Genomic DNA, 16,209 nt, shown 5'->3' on the forward strand with positions numbered 1-16,209 from the left:
AAGAGGAGCAGTTAAAAATTGGCTAAAATTGTGCATGCACATTAACCTCCACATTCCAAGTCTCAGGAATTTAATTTAGTTGGCTGCTTCATTTAGTTCATATTCTCTAGAACTTTGACCTTGATGATAAAGCTGTAAGTCTGCTAAAATGCTTAAGTATTACGGGTAAGTTATAAAATGGCAGAAGAATAACAACAGGACATATTCTTTGAGCTCTTTTACTTAACAAAATTTTGTACTATTTAGGGTTTTTGCAGAAAAGCACCTAAGTATTTTCAAAGATTGTATTTCTTCAGAAGTATATTGCAATAGCTGGCCATACTATATGACAGTATATTTGGATTGGTTCTCAGTGTCATGTATGCACTAAAAAATGTGTGCCTGCTGCTGCTACAAACGAAGCATTGCTTAAAATAAAGAAAAAGCTTATTAGATTTGTAAATTTACAGGATAGCATCAAATATGTTTCTGAAAGATTAGAAAATGTTTTAAATTATAAAATGTCTTTTTTTGTAACATTCATACTGATAATTTTTTTTAACATTTTAAGTTTAACAGATTGTATTTCTTTCTTTCAAGTTTCTATACTTAAGCAAGCTTGATTTGAGTAAAGGGTCTTGGTTTTTGTGATTATGTTCTGTTAGTTTTGGCATGAATATACTAAAGCTTTTTTTTTCAGCATGTGTTTTCTCCTCTTTGGTTCTCTTTGTATTTACTACTTTTCTCTTTTTCTTCTGTTTTTTCTTTTTTTTTTTTTTCTGTTGTTTTTGTTTTGTTTTGGTGTTTTGTTCCTGTCTTCATTGTTTCAGGTATTTCTTTCCCCCTCTGGATTCCCCACGGGCTGGATCGAGATGGTCCAGTTATGCCCAGCTCCTTCCTCCTCCTCCTCTGGTAGAGCACTCTTGCGATGCTGACACTGCCAGCCTCCAGTATCCTCACCCTCGCAGACGATCTCTCTCTCGGCCTCTTAATCCCTTACCTGAGAATGAAGGGGTTTAAAACACAGATTTAACACTGAAGGGCCTTATTCAAGTGCTTGTAAATGCTTTCATTCCTGGCTGCTTTTTGTTTTTCTTCATTTTCTTTTAGAAGATTTTTCTAATTTAGGGTCTGTCTTGCATGTATTACAAACCAGAACACAGTGTTTGGAACCTAAATGTGTTTGTGCTTCTGCATCAAAGGAACATTTGTCTCACTGGTTGATAACCTTTGATGAAATGAGATAAGTACAAGTAACACGAACTGTGAGTTACAACAGCTGATTTCAATTTCAAAGTGCCTATTCTAGAAGTTTTATTTTGAACTGTAATGGTGTTAATTTTCTTATGGTTTGTCATTCTGGTTGATGTGAAAAGGATCATCATAAAATTCGCTTTGCCTTTGAGACATCTTAAGAAATGTTTTACATTTTACAGGCTGATGTTGCAACCAACTAGTTTGTAAAATAAATCATTCCTGTGTATAAAGCAGCAAAACATAATAATGGACTGTTTGGTCTTTTTTTTTTTTTTTTTTAAGGAAATTGCCTTTTACTACTTGGAATTAAAGCTTTTGTAATTATTCTCCAAGTAGATTATTTAATAAAATATATTTTAAATATTATGAATCTCTTGCCTTTTGAAAACAGAATGTACAGCTGGCCCTTGAACAACATGGGTTTGAACTGCACTGGTCCACTTATACATAGGGTTTTTTTGTTTGTTTTTTTCAATAAATGCAGTACCATACTGTAAATGTAGTTTCTCTTCCTTATGATTTTCTTAATATTTTCTTTTCTCTAGCATAGTTTATTATAAGAAAACATATAATTTATATAACATACAAAATAGGTATTAATTGACTGTATATGTAACTGGTAAAGCTTCTAGTCAACAATAGGCTGTTAAGTTTTTTGGGAGTCCAGGGTTAGACTCAGATTTTCCAGTATGTGGGTGCATTGGCACCACCTAAGCCCTCAGTTGTTCAAGGGTTCAACTATATTCTATTTGATAGATGGTAAAGCTTATATCTCCTTATAATACTATGTGGGAAAAAAAGAAAAAACCCAAACAATCAAAAATTAGGAGATGAGCATGACGTTTATTTAAAAGGTAGAAAGTCGATAGTAGACTAACATCTACAGCTGACAGATGTTGACTTCCAATCTAATTACACATTATTTTTTAATGATACTTTTAAAATTTGAAATCAGAAAATAATTGACAATAATTACGGTAAAATGATTAAAACTGAGACTAGTAATATTCTTTTTAGTTCAGTTTTCTCAAGAATTACCAAGGATTTAACTTTTTTTAGGACTAGAGAAGGTGTAATTTGAACAGCATTTCGTATGTGTCTCAGTTAACCGCATGTAGATACAGTTATTATAGCCATATAATTTATAATCTAATTTTCAAAGACACCTCTTCTATGTATAGTGTCATACCCTTGAAACTTAACATGCAAAAGGATAAAGAGCTAATAAGAGATTATTGTTTTTGAGATTATTTTTAACTTAAGGAACATTTGAGTTCTGTTGTGAGTAATTAAAATGTTTTTTCTGTAAAGTTAGCATTTTAGCATTTCAATCTGTGAAGAAGAATCTTTTCCAAATAATTCTCACAGGTCTTCCTTCTGTTAAAGGACTTGTTTTTGACTTGTTGACTTATTTAGGTTCAAAGCAAGGGGTCTAACTTGCCGCATCTAGCCCAGAATTAAAAATTTGTGTCTTTGAGATTTCAGTCATTATAGAGATGCTTGGGGTTAGAATGGGATAATGAAATGAGACAGATTCTCCATCTTCTGTGTGCCAGATACTGTGCTAAACACTCTGGGGTATGTGTAAAAAAAAAAAAAAAAAAATCTGCACAAGTCGTTCTAATAGGAGAAGACTTTTACAGAATTTACAAAAGGTAACCAGGACTTAGTTTCATAATAAAGGTTGAAACACAGAAAGTGATTTGATCTGGCTAGGTTTGGAAGCAATGTGGGATTTCTACAGGTGGAGTAGTTGAATTGGAGGAGGATAGGAGTTCAAGGTGATGGCCCAGAGGTAAAAGATAGCCTGTTTAGGCAACAGGTTATTAGCATTAGTCTGATGTAAGGTTCATTTGGGGAGCTGGTGGGAGATTAATCTAGAATCAAACTTTGTGGTCACATTGTATGTGGCTTTGTATATCTGTGCCTGAGGTTTGCCACCTAAAGCAGTTGGTAAAGGAGAGCTATGGGAGGTGATTGCCTTTTCTTAACTGGGTAGACATCACTTCTAATTCCCTGGGAGGCATCCCTAGCCCTGGGACTTCTGCAGGATCTACCCAGTGTCCTGGGTGATGGACATTAAGGGGCGCATGTGATGTAATGAGCGCTGGGTATAAGACATGAATCACTGAACTCTATCTCCGACACTAATAATGCATTATATGTTAATTAATTGAATTTGAAAATTAAAAAAAAAAGATCTACCCAATGTTTAAGGAGATTTGAAATTCATTGGGAGTTCTGTGCCTCCTTTTCATTTTGCAAGTAGGTTTGGGTAACAGCTATTTGTTGAGTACATCCGTGTGTCAGTGCTCTTCTAGATAGTTTATGTGAATTAACTAATCCTCACAACAAACCTCTGAGGCAACCTGGGTGTTGTGGGGAGAGAGCTTTGGTCACTTGATTTTTATGGAGAAAGGACATTTATTGAGTTGGGTACAAGGATACAGGGTGAGTGAATAGACACATTCCAGCAGTTCACTTCCAATGTACGCTCGTGGTGTAGACAGAGTAGTTAAGATTCTTTGTGAAACAGGATTGCTCATTACACTCAAATAGCATCCTTTTAGGTCTAAAGCTGGTAGGTTTATTTTTCTGGATTCAGAAAACCTTGAGATTTTCTCCACTTTGTTTATTGAGTGTGGACAAAGGTAGAATAGGGGTAATTAGAGTTGCAAATGCCAAGGCTGGAAAGTTTCAAGAAAAAATGCCAAGAGAATTGTAGAGACATCAACTGAGTTTGACAGGAGGCTGGTCCTGATAAAGTAAGTGTTAAAATAGTACTCAGGACCAAACCAGGTATCCTAGGATGAATGACAGTAAGGTGTGAAAGTGGAGGTGCTTAAGGGTATTAGAAACAATGGTGTTAAGGTGATAAAACAATCAAGGGTGAGTTGGTTTTGATTTTGGGTGGAAAGATGCAGCATTTCTAAAGGCAGGAACCAGTAGAGAAGGTATCCAGGAATGATAGTTGAGCAGTATTTTAGAGGACATAGAAAAGTGAAGTGATGAAATAAACATGTCATTCCCCAACAGGCTAAAATTAGGAGTAGGGACTGTTAAACTCAACTTTTTTCATTTTCTCTACTCCCAAGTGCGCTGTTGCATCTTAAACATTAAATAACTTGCATTAATGAAGTCAGCTTTGGAAGAGAGGGACACTCTCAGACTGTATGGAAGAAATTTTGAGAGAAAGGAAAGTGAAAGGCACGAAATTGAATTACCTCTGGTTTCAGTAAAGTAGTAAAGCCCTGTGCTAAGCAGATGTCAGTGGTGGTATTTGTGGCCTAAGAACAGGAAAACTTGGGGAGTAATTAGGGATGAATTATGTCTCCTCAGCTCTTTCCACCCCAGACCAGCCTTACTCCGTCACAAAGAGGCGATTAGGTGTAGGGAACTATCTTGAAGCTTGGATCCTGAGAAATGATTTCCTAATTGAAGCTTTATTGCAGTGTATAACAAGGCAAATTATGAAACATTCCAGCCTCTGCCAAGCAGTGGTAGAAAAGATTTGCATCTGCTCTTGTAAAGACAAAAAATAGTGACAAACAGTCCTAAACTCAGGGTAGTTAGTATCAGATGACTTGTTCACCAGAAATATTTATATAAGGTGAGTGACGGTGTTTTGGGGTTCCACACCGAATACGGTAAGCGTTTTTTTTTTTTTCTCCGAGTTGGCCAAGGCTTTCAGCGCGTTGCCTTCGGTTCAGCTTTAGGGGGAAGGACTTTCGCAGTGCACCCAACCCTTCCTAATACTGAGCTCCTCCTCCGGACCTGCGGAGCGCGGCTTCCTAGCTTCAAATTCGGGGTCTAACCGTCTTGGCCCAATCATCGGTCTCCTGCCCGCCCCGTCCCTTGTCGCTGTCCAATCCAAGGCCAGCTCTGAGGCCCCGCCCCGCCGCTCCTGCGGCGAACAGACGTAAACCCCAGGGGCGCGCTGTACGGCCAGTCCGGGTGGCCGCGGGTGCGGGCGGGGAGGGAGCCTTGCGCACGCGCATTTGCAGAGCCACCGGGACGCCCCCCTCCCCTGGACCTTTCTGACCAACTCTCGGCTCCCGCAGCTGGAGTCGCGGGCTTGGTGAGGAGGGCTCTCCTGTGTCTTGACTGCGGTTCGGCAGGGGGCATGCGAACCCGCTTTTGGCAGGCATTTCGGCTGCCGGGCCGACTGGGCAGTAGCGGTTGGGCCGGGGTCGGGCGCGGGGCGCAGGCTCCGGGCAGGAGGCTGCGGGGCGCTGGCTAGGGTCCCGCGGCCTAGCTCCGTCCGCCCCTAAATACTCAGCCCGGCCTCCACGCCGAATTCCGCTCAGTGAGTTTAATTGGACGCCTCTGAGAGATTGGCTTTTAAAGAAACGGGTTTTGATTTGGGGGATCACATCCTTGTATCCCCCCACCCTCTTCCACATGGTGACTTCTAGGGACCAACGCACTCTGCTTTGGTTTGGTGTTTCTTGTTGCAAAGCGCTCTTGACCGGGTGTTTGCTTCATGTGTGTCGTGATAGGCGGTTCTGTTTCTCCTTTTTCTGCAAAACTGACCCACGAAGTAACGTTGTTAACTTAACGTAGAGGGGTCTGCTAGTGTCACCCGGTTATTCACTTTTTGTTTTGGTTTCTGCTAGGCCGCATTCACATTTACTCCCAATACCTTTCCTACATTCCTTACATCTGATTTCTTTATGGGGGGAAAAAATGAAAAGACAATGTTTAATATCACTGTACTTTTGATTTCTCTTAATTACAGACCTTGTTTAGTAAAACATGAGGTCCCTTTCGAAGCAGTCGTTTGGAGAACAGCTGTTTTTATGAAAGTATTTCCGTTTGTTCTTACCATTTTGAGGTCATTCGACTGGAGTTTTTACTGCTCCAAAATCAGTTTTTTCACCGAATTTCAGTTTTGTGATCAAAGTTTACGGTAAGCTTTGAAAAGTAATATATTTAATGCCTACCTAATTTATAGATTATTTCTTAGAACACCAAAAGTAATGATAAATGTTAGGGAAGTTTGACAGCATATGCTTTTGAATGTGTTTAATTTTACGTGTAGACTTTCAATTAATGACTACAGTAAATGATATTTTATATATGCAGAAGTGTAATCAAAGCAGTGAAATACTAGTAGATTCAAATATGAAAATTCGAGGTTACTGCTTTAAGGAAATAGCAAGAGAAATCCCAAAGATAGCTACTTAGTTCAGATATGGTAAAAGAAAACGTAATGTTATATTCTTTTCACTTTAGGTGATGGAGGTGGGGTGGGTAATGCAATATAGAGGGAATTTAGGGAATTTTTTCTTCTAGGAGAACTTTAGGAATGTGGTATGCCCATGGATGGTTTAAACAAGTGGAATTCTTTCTGGAAATAAGAGATTAGGTATGGATTACATCTCAAGGAATCTTCCACTGGCTTGTATTACTACTGCACCCATTGCCAAGCTCCATCCCAGCTTAACACTGTCATAATTAATAGGATCATAACTGATTATAATTGATGAGGGTCATTAGCTCTGTGAAAGGGAGCTGCTTTATTTTTGCATTTCCAGTGATAAGTAGAGTGTGTTTCATGGTTTGTGCCTGGTAATGATTGTTGCATGAATGATATTTGCATAATATCTGAATTTTCTTGGATTTGACTCTAGGGATAAATCCTTAAAGAATTTGGGATATATTTTAATGTGGTTTACATGTCTGTAAATGAATGAATAACTTAGGGATTACCAGATTGGATGTGGGAAGGCTACTCAGAAGAGTTATGTAATAGACTAGATTAAAAAGTGATAGGTCATTGGGAATATAGAAGTGAATATCAGTTCCAGAGATCTATTTGGAGTTAGAGGCATTAGATTTGATAAGTGAGACAACAAGAGAAAGGGTCCCAAGTGTCTGGCTTGTATAGCAAGAGAACAGGTCAAACTAAAGATAGTAGAAAGAATGGGTAGAGAAAAGATAATGAGTTTGGTTTTATATTTGTTAACGTTGCACCATTTGAGAGAGTGTTAGGAGTGAGGCATTTGGAAATTGGAGTCTAGAGCTCAGGATAGAGATCTGAGCTGAGGTGATCTGAAAAGGAGGAAGAGGGCATTAGTGCAGAGGAAAGACAACTCTGGGGCAGGCTTGCCTGGCTGTGAATCCTCTACTCCCACTTGTTCTGTGTAGCCTGGAAAATTCTCATAATTCCCTCTCTTGGCCTCAGTTTCTTCAATAGTAGGGATAATAGCTACCTTGCAGATTTGATTAAGGGATTAGAGAAATGTATATAAAAGTGCATTACTTGATAATAGAGTGGACAGCACATGTCAGCCAGCTAGATAGGGAGTATAGATTATTTCTTTCAACTCCTTTTTTTTGTTCAATTCATATTTCCAGCTCTTTATCAGTTACTGGGAATATATGGGTGAACAAGATTGAAATGTCCCCAAGATACTGATATTCTAAAGTCAAAGATGTTGGGGCCCCTGGGTGGCTCAGTTAAGTGTCTGACTCTTGATCTCAGCTCAAATATTGATCTTAGGGTCATGAGTTCAATCCCTGCATTGGGCTCCACACTGGGCGTGGAGCCTATTTAAGAAAAAGAGAGCAAGAGAAATGAGCCAATGTATATATGTTTCCTTAAAAAAATGAAAAAGTCAAAGATGTTGAAGATGTTGTTATTCATTTCATAAATATTTCATAAATATGTGTTAGGCATTATTATAGATGTTAGGTAAGAGTGATGGACAGATTGGCAAGGCCTGTGCTGTCAGGGAGCAATCTTTTTAGTGGGGGAAGAAAAATACAAAAACAGTGATAGCGCTGGAAGAAATTAAAACAGTTGTGAGACTGTGGGGTTACATTTGATTAATGATGAGGAATCACCTCTCTTACAAGGTGACATTTAAGTTAAGGTGAATATTAGGAAGGAGCTAGCTGGTGCAGAGATCTAGCAGAGTACTTACTCTAGGCCCCCGAAGTAGGGATGGGGCTTGAATGTTACAGGAACAGAGACACCAGTATGTGGTGAGTCATGAGCCTCAGGGGTGGAGGATGGGGTGGCTCCCTGAGGTTTATAATAGGGGCATGGTATCTGGTTTGTCTTTAATGGTCCGTTTGGTTGCCGTGTGGAGATTTAACTGTAGGGTGGCAAGAATAGAAGCATGGAGACTGGTTGAGAGGCTTTTCAGTAGGGTAGGGTGGTGGTAGCAGACATAGAAAAATGTGGAATGATTTAGGGTGTGTTTGGGATATAGACCTGTCTTGCCCTCAGGAATGGGCTCCACCAATAGATCTGTTTTATTTGGCAACAGTGTTTCTTACCGAATTGAAATGTGTCACGTGGAGTCTGGGGTCCGTAACTTCTAGTTGATTTCGACCTACAATCCTATTGTCTGACAGTATTAGTGCCTAAAAGCATTTGATTTTGAGATACCTACCTAAGAGTATAAGATGTATGTATAAGAGTTTAAGAGTATAAGAGCATGACAGAAGATCTGAGATCAGAATCCTGGGTATTCCTACCATGTAAGGAATAGATAGAGGAAGATGTCATGTGAGATAAAGAAGTTATAATTTGGATTCTTCTAAGACAATTGGCTGTGAAGGGGAGGTGAGAAGGTGGTGGCAGGAAGCGCAAATGAAGAATGGGAACAGGCTTCCTACCTCCTCCATCCTAATATGGAACCCTTTTGAACATGTTTGTAGAAATCAAAAGGAAATAGAAATACAAGAGAAAGGAAAATGCTGGGACACGATCTGAGAGAAGGGTGCTTATATGATAGTTGGTGCTAAATTTGTTGTGTGTTGACATAGTTTGAAGACATTCATTCATTTGACAAATTTATTGAGGGTCTGCTCTGGGCAAGGCACTGCTTTAGGTAGAAGAAAAAAACAGTTAAATAGGTGAATTATATAGCATGCTGATGCTGGTCAGCACCACAGAAAAAAGAAAGCAGGTCAAGGAAATTGGAGTTGATGAGGAAGGTTGGTGAGGGAGACCAAAGATAGATAAATGGCCTTTTACTAAAAACCTGAAAAAAGTGAAGGAGTAAGATGTGAGGCTATCTGGGGCATCAGTGTGCTGGACAGAGGTTTGAGCCAGGGCACAGTCCCTGAGGCTGGAGCCCTGGCAAGTTGTGGAGACAGCAGGGAGGTTAGGATGGTGAGGACGGGGCAAGCAAGGGAGAAGAGTAGTAAGGGATGAGATCAGATTATTCAGCCCCTGTTGACTTTTAGTCTGAATGAGATGGGGAACCAGTGGAGGGTTTTGAGTTAAGGTGTGACAATATTTGACTGACTTAACAGGGATAATTTCAATGTGTGGAGAATAGGCTAGGGGAGGAAGAGTGGAGGTGTGGAGATAGTTGAAAGTATTTTGTAGTGAGTATCCAGGCAGGAGGTGGTGGTGGCTTGACCAAGGTGAAAGCAGCGGAAGTAGTGAGAAAATGACAGGTTCTGGTTATATTGTTAGGTAAAAACATTGGGATTTGCCTAGGGATTGCTTTTAGAGTGCGCGCACGCGTGTGTGGGTGTGTTGGTTGGGGTGGTTAGTAATCACTAAGGTTTTTGATTTGAGCAACTAGAGAATGGAGTTGTCATTTTCTCTGTGGGGAAGCCTGAAAAGCAGGCTTTCTTGAGGGGGTTGGAAGGAGATGGAATCAAAATTCAGGTTTAGGTGCCTGTTAGATAAAATAAGTGGAAATATCTAGTAGGTAGTTGTATATCTGAGGTTCAGGGGAGAGGCCCAGGCTGGAGATATAAATTTCATATTCTGGAACTGAGGGCAATCACCCAGAGAGGGTGGGTAGGTGGAAGGGATCCAGGAGTCAGCTCTGATGTCTTCACTGTCCAGGAGATAAGGAGGAACCAGCCAAGGAGAAGGAAAAGCAGCTGGTGAGGTTGGAGAACCCAGACAGCAATGTCTTGGAAACCAGTGAAGATAGGATTTCTTCAAGGAAGGAGGACATATCCCATATTGTTAGGTCAAAGAAGACGGGACTGGAAATTGTGGGGTTATGGGGTTTGACAACAGGGACCTCAGTGGTGATGTTGACAAGTGTTTTGATGGGGTAGTGGGGCAAGAGCCAACGTGGCATGGGTCCAGGAGATGACAGGAATGGAATGAGATGCCAGTAATGATTCCTTTGGAGTAGTATGTGGTAAAGGGAGGGCAGATAGAGGTGGTACAGCTGCAGGGGGCAACAGGGTATGAGATAGGGGAAGACTTTTTAAAAGATGAGTAACTAAGAGCATGCTGGTGGGAATGGCTGCCCAGAGATTTGACGACGGTTAGGAGGAGGGCAGTTGGTGGAGTGGTTGTCGCTGCATTGGTGACAGGGGTAGGATCAAGTGCAGGTAGAGAGGTGAGCTTCCCGTTGGAGCCTGGATACTTCACAGTCAAATAAGTTTTCTATCTCTCTGAAGGTCTTAAACATTTTCTGGTTTATAGAGTAATTAAGGTAGCCCATTCCCCCTAGAACCTGTGCTTGAGTGCATTTGTCATTGGCGCCAGCATAGTCCATCATTGTCCTCTATCTCACCAATTGTGGTTGCTCTTTGAATATCCTTTCGGGTGTTAAGCCCTCTCCCTTCCTCTGACAGGATCAGTCCTTCCCTGGGCTGCAGAATACTGTCCATACTTCCTAATAGACCTTTTAAGGCTTTTAGAATCAGACTCTGTAGTTTCATTTACCATGTTTTTTTTGTACACCCATTGTCAAAACACATCGGAGCACTTGGCTATTGCCACCACACACTTAGTACTTAGAGTGGATTTTGGAGTCAGACCTGGGTTTGAATTTTACTAATTGTGCAACCCTGGGTAAATTTAGCTAATTTAATTTCAGTTTGTTTCTTCATTCTTAAAATGGGATAAATGAGTTAAGGTTGTGGGTATGCAATAAATCTTAATTCTCTTCTACCTTTGCTCATGTCTGTCTTCTTTAAGAGCCCTCTCATGTCATACTTGCCCTATAAAAGTTCTACTCATTTTTCAAGGCACAGGGCCAATACTCTCATTTATTGAGCCTTCCGTTATTTAATTTTTTAACTGAATCCATGTAGCCCTTACATGATAAACACTGAAATGATTCTGAGATTACATCTCCTAAGTACTGTAATCAGGGTTAAGTAGAAGAAGTGGCCAGTGTGGGCTGGAGGATCTCTCAGTAATACAGAGTCTGTGCCCGTGTTTTCCAGAGTTGGTCCTTTGTATACCACCTTGACCATTTTTGCCTTGTCCATGTGCCAGCTATACTTTATTGAACTTAAATTTTTTCCTTCAATGGACTTCCTTTTTAAACTAACATTTACTCATCCTTAAGAATAATTTCTGAAATCAGGGGCTAGAGTTTGCTGGTTTAATTTTTTTTTTCTATTCCATGTTAGAATGCGTATCTAACCAGTAGACGTCTTAGTACGTCCTGAAATCGTCTGTATATTCGTTCAGTGTTGGGTCTTTTCTTCTTTACTAGATAAGCATGGCAATTGATACTCTTTGCTATAGTAAACCAAGAGTAAATTAAGCTGTGTTGTATTTTGTTATTATGTTAATTATAAAAAGACAGTTTGACATATGTAGTCTTAGCTGCGAAGTAGCAGAGTATTCTGCGAATTACTTTACCTCCAAATGCTTGTTGATTTTATCCTCTTTGTGCTGTTCCAAGAAAACGATTTTTCCCTAAGATTTATCAGTTCTCTAAGATTTATGAGAGTTTTGGTCATTTGAAAAGACTTTATAGTAATATTTGATTTTTAAAAAAACTTACTGTTGCAGTGAAATGGAAGATTTCCGAGGAATAGCTGAAGAGTCATTTCCAAGCTTTTTAACCAATTCATTACTTGGTAATAGTGAGATTTTGGAAAATGTCACTCTTTCTTCAAATCTTGGCTTGCCTGTTGCTGTTTCAACACTTGCTAGAAATAGATCCAGTGCTGACAACAGGTAAGAATTGTTAGAACACATGATTTTTTTGTAAGGTCTAGAAAGCCTGCAATACATGGATACTTCTGTAAAAATTTCTCAGCCAAGGGGCACCTGGGTGGCTCAGTCAGTTGTGTCCAACTCTTGGTTTTGGCTCAGGTCATGATCTCAGGTCCTGAGATTGAGCCCTGAGTTGGGCTCCATGCTCAGCAGGGAGTTGGCTTGGGGATTCTCTCTCTCTACCCCTACCCCTGCACGCTTGCAGGGGTACACGTGCATGCTCGCTCTCTCTCTCTCTCATATAAATAAAAAAAATAGATTAAAATTTCTCAGACAAGGTTGAGCTTTTGCTTTATGTATATTTATATATGTAATATGTATTTTATATATAAGTATGTGATATATATGTATATTATATATGTTCATATGTATATATACTTGTTAAAAAAACTTAACGTGTTTCCCTATTCCATTGCTTTAATCAGTAGTGGGTGGGTGGATTTGTAACTGAGTACCAGTGACCGTTTGGTCTACTAATTGTTTTCTCTGTTCATAGTGTTTTGGATTTGTATTAGTTCAGCCTCACTGGCAGCTAGTAATTTGAGTTGCATCTCCATATGTGATGTGTACAGTTCATCCGTCTTGTATGATGTGTAAAGTTTGCTCATGCTTAAATATCTAACTACTTTCCTGTCCTCCTCCCAACCTGAACATTTGGTAAGAAGCATTATCTTTACCTTTGGAATGAAGGGGTTAACTCTAAAAACTTTTAACTTTAAGATTTCTGTGACTCTTTGTTTAATACATACACACCTTATTCCTGATATTTAGATTTTCAGTGCTTTGCACATGAGATGATGGTTTTGAACACTGGGGGCCCTATTTGTTTTTATCCCCTAGCAATTGATTTTATAGTCACGTGGTCCTGATGTCATGGTGCATTTTAAATATGCATAATTTAAATATTAACAAAACAAATTTTTTTTGTGTGTGTATAGGTATTCTGATATCCAGGCATCTTATTTAGTAGAAGGAAAGTTTTCAGTTCCATCTGAATCATCTCCCAGTAGCCAGAGTGAAGCTGAACCAAGAGAGAAGTTACAACTTAGCTTCCAGGATGATGAGTAAGTTCATACCTTCATTTTGTTTTTGCCATGTTAAAAGCAAGTCTCACTCAGTCTTGTGGAAAATGAAAGAGTGACTGTGTCTCTGAATAATTCTAAGAATCTTTTAAAGATTTTCTTTATATGATTTTAATCACAACATTTTTAGTCTTTCAGAATACTTTTTCTCATGCCAAAAGTAATATAAACTCATTTTAAAAAGTAGAAAATACAGAGAATTATGAGAAAGACAGTAAGTCTGTAGTCTTCCTAACTAGAGAATAGTCACTGGGTCACCTGGCTGGCTCACTCTGTAAAGCATGCAGCCGTTGATCTCAGGGTTTTAAGTTTGAGCCCCACATTGGGTGTAGAGATTACTTAAAAATAAGATCTTAAAAAAATAAGAGAGAATAGTCGTTGATTATCTATTTATAGTCTTCCAGACTGCTTTTTTTTTTCCTAAGATTTTATTTATTTATTTAAGAGAGAGAGAGAGCAGGAACAGGAGGAGGGGTAGAGGGACAAGCAGACTCCCCGCTGAATGCCAAGACTGACATGGGGCTTGATCCCAGGACCCTGAGATCATGACCTGAGGTGAAGGTTGCTTAACTGACTGAGCCATCCAGAAGCCCCTTCCAGACTGCTTTCTATGCACCTATATGTATACATATTAAGTTGTTTTTATAAATATGGAATTGAACTATACATACTATTTATAACTTTTAAAAATTAGTATATTATGCTTATCTTTCAATTATAATTAATGTAGATATGTGTCGTGTTAATGGCTGCACTATGTTAGGCATTTAGATTATTGGAATTTTGCTATTATAAATTTACTGAATTTTATTCATACATTTGCACACCTAGCAGATTATTGTATTCAGATAAATTCCTAGGATTAAAATTGCTGAGTTAATATTTAAAGACTGTTACAAAGCACCACATTGCTCTTTAGAAGATTTCTACCACTTTACACTCCCACTAGAAGATGTACATGAGAATGCCTACTTCTCTGAGCCCTCCCCAACATTTGGTGGTATTATTTTTAATCCTTGATTTTAGAAGTAAAAAAATTTGTACAAATGCATAAATGCATAGAAGAAAATCTGGAAGGCTGTAAACCAAAATGTAAATGGTAGTTATCTCTTGGTGGTATTACAGGCATTCTTAAAGTTTTCTGTGTTTGAATTCATAATGGAGTATTTATGGAATTGAACATACTTTAATGTTTATTCATTACTTATATTTTTGTTGTGAATTGCCTCTTGGTAACATTTGGATATAAGCGCTTTCTATATACTAAAGATGTTAACTCTTCGAATACTCATTCATTCCATGTGTATTTTTGACCACGTGCCTACTGTGTGCCAGGTACTTCTCTAAGTACTTGGGAAATACCAGAACAGACATTAAAACAAAAAGACATTAAAAATATACCAGTTTTATAGTATATTTGAAGGGAAAAGTGTTAGGAAAAAAAACAACATGGTAAGGAGGGTAAATGGGTAAGTTGAAGGGAGTGGTCAGTGTGGGTCTCATTGAGGAGGTGTAAGATCTGAGTGAAGACTTGAAGGAGGCAGTTAGCCATGTAGACATTAGGAGGAAGAGGATTTCAGGTGGAGGCTGCACGAGTGTAAAGGCACTAAGGTGGGAGCATATCTATGTTCAAACAGCAGGAAGGAGGCTGCCATGGGGTGAGCAAGGATTTTGAGAGAGGTGAAACCATTAGAGGGTTATGTTTTAAAAGGTTCATTCTGGCTACAATGGGGTGAATAGACTGTTGGGAGGCAAATCTGAAAGCAGGAAGATTCCTTAGGAGGTTGGATTATGAAAAGGGTAAGGTAGATGGAGAAGAGAAGAGCACCAGGGCCACATATCGGGCCACTTCAATGTTAAGCTGGGGAGAGGAGGAATAGACATGGAGACTAAGGATTAGTGGCTGGTGGTAGGAAGACAACAGAGTGTCTCAGAAGCCACATAAAGAACATCTAAAAGAAGAGAGGGATCCAATTGTGTCAAATAAAATGATCACTAGGAAGTGACCATTGGAATTAGCATAGGTTAGGTTGTTGGTAACCCTGACAAGTGGTTCTGGTGGAAGTAGAAGGAGGCACAAAAGTGTAGGAGAGTGAGTTTAGGAGAGAATGGGAGGTTAGTATTGGAGATGGTGAGTTTGCTGCAACTGCAAATGGCAATCAAGAAATGGGGCTGTGATACCTGGTGAGTATAGCGGGTCAAGAGAAGTTTTTCTTTTTTCTTTTGTGGTGGGAGAGGTTACTGCAAGTTTATGTGGTAATAGGAATGATCTGAAACAGGAAAATCTGATTATGTAGAAAGAAGAGAGTTGCCGGAGCAACACCTTTACAAAAATAAGAGGCCAGGATCTAATGTTTTGTGGAGGGAGTGACTAGAGAGTAAGACCGTGGATAGTTCCTCTGTATTAATGGGTGGGAAGGCAGAATGTGTGGGTATATGTGGTGGTAAGAATCTGTGGAAGTTGTCTTTTCAGTGCTTAAGGTCTCTCAATGCAGTAGGAGGCATGACATCAACTCAGGGTAGAGGAGCAGTAGAGAGATGTCAACAGTCATGAGAGTGTGGGAGAGTGAACAGGGAGGGAAATAGTGGCAAAGTCGGACAGCATCAGGAGTCCCACTTGAGGGTCATGGTCATGAATTTACTGTGATTGTGATGTTTTCTCTAACCACATTCAGCTATAGGGGTGCTGGCAAGGTGTGAGGGGAGGGTTGGGTTTAACTAGGCTTGTAGTTTGATGAAAGCAGTGAGGGATGAAGAAGTTGAGGGTGTGTAATGATTGGCCATGGGATTTAGGTTAAGGAAGAGGAGAGGATAACAGAAAGGCGAGGGAGTGTGAGATGTGGTGATAGGAGTGGATTGGGGCTTGGGTTGTGTCAAAGGATTATAGAGTTGAGGTATTAAAGCAGATGCCATGAGGGGTCAGAGGTGACTCCAGGCTAGGAG

The 16,209-nt window shown here is 39.6% G+C and overlaps 1 protein-coding gene across 6 annotated transcripts in view; it reads left to right on the forward strand.

Moving 5' to 3' along the window:
* The window catches only part of LOC123803610 (nucleoporin SEH1), a 168,763-nt gene that overhangs the window by 26,698 nt on the left and 125,856 nt on the right, over positions 1–16,209 (forward strand). For 3 of the 6 annotated variants that reach the window (XR_015722365.1, XM_045815207.2, XM_087857491.1), the window contains exons 1-4: positions 996–5,314; positions 5,975–6,145; positions 11,978–12,145; positions 13,123–13,248. Coding sequence is in view for 5 of the 6 variants with exons in the window: in XM_045815207.2 (XP_045671163.2) it covers positions 6,036–6,145; positions 11,978–12,145; positions 13,123–13,248 (404 nt within the window). In the remaining variant the exon portion in view is untranslated. Of the gene's footprint in view, positions 1–809; positions 5,543–5,974; positions 6,146–11,977; positions 12,146–13,122; positions 13,249–16,209 lie in introns of those variants that run through there. The other 3 variants (XM_045815208.2, XM_087857493.1, XM_045815131.2) reach the window with 3 other exon arrangements.

This window comes from Ursus americanus, chromosome 30 (genome assembly GCF_024610735.1).
Source record: "Ursus americanus isolate L20-20 chromosome 30, mUrsAme1.1.p, whole genome shotgun sequence".
Taxonomy (NCBI): domain Eukaryota; kingdom Metazoa; phylum Chordata; class Mammalia; order Carnivora; family Ursidae; genus Ursus; species Ursus americanus.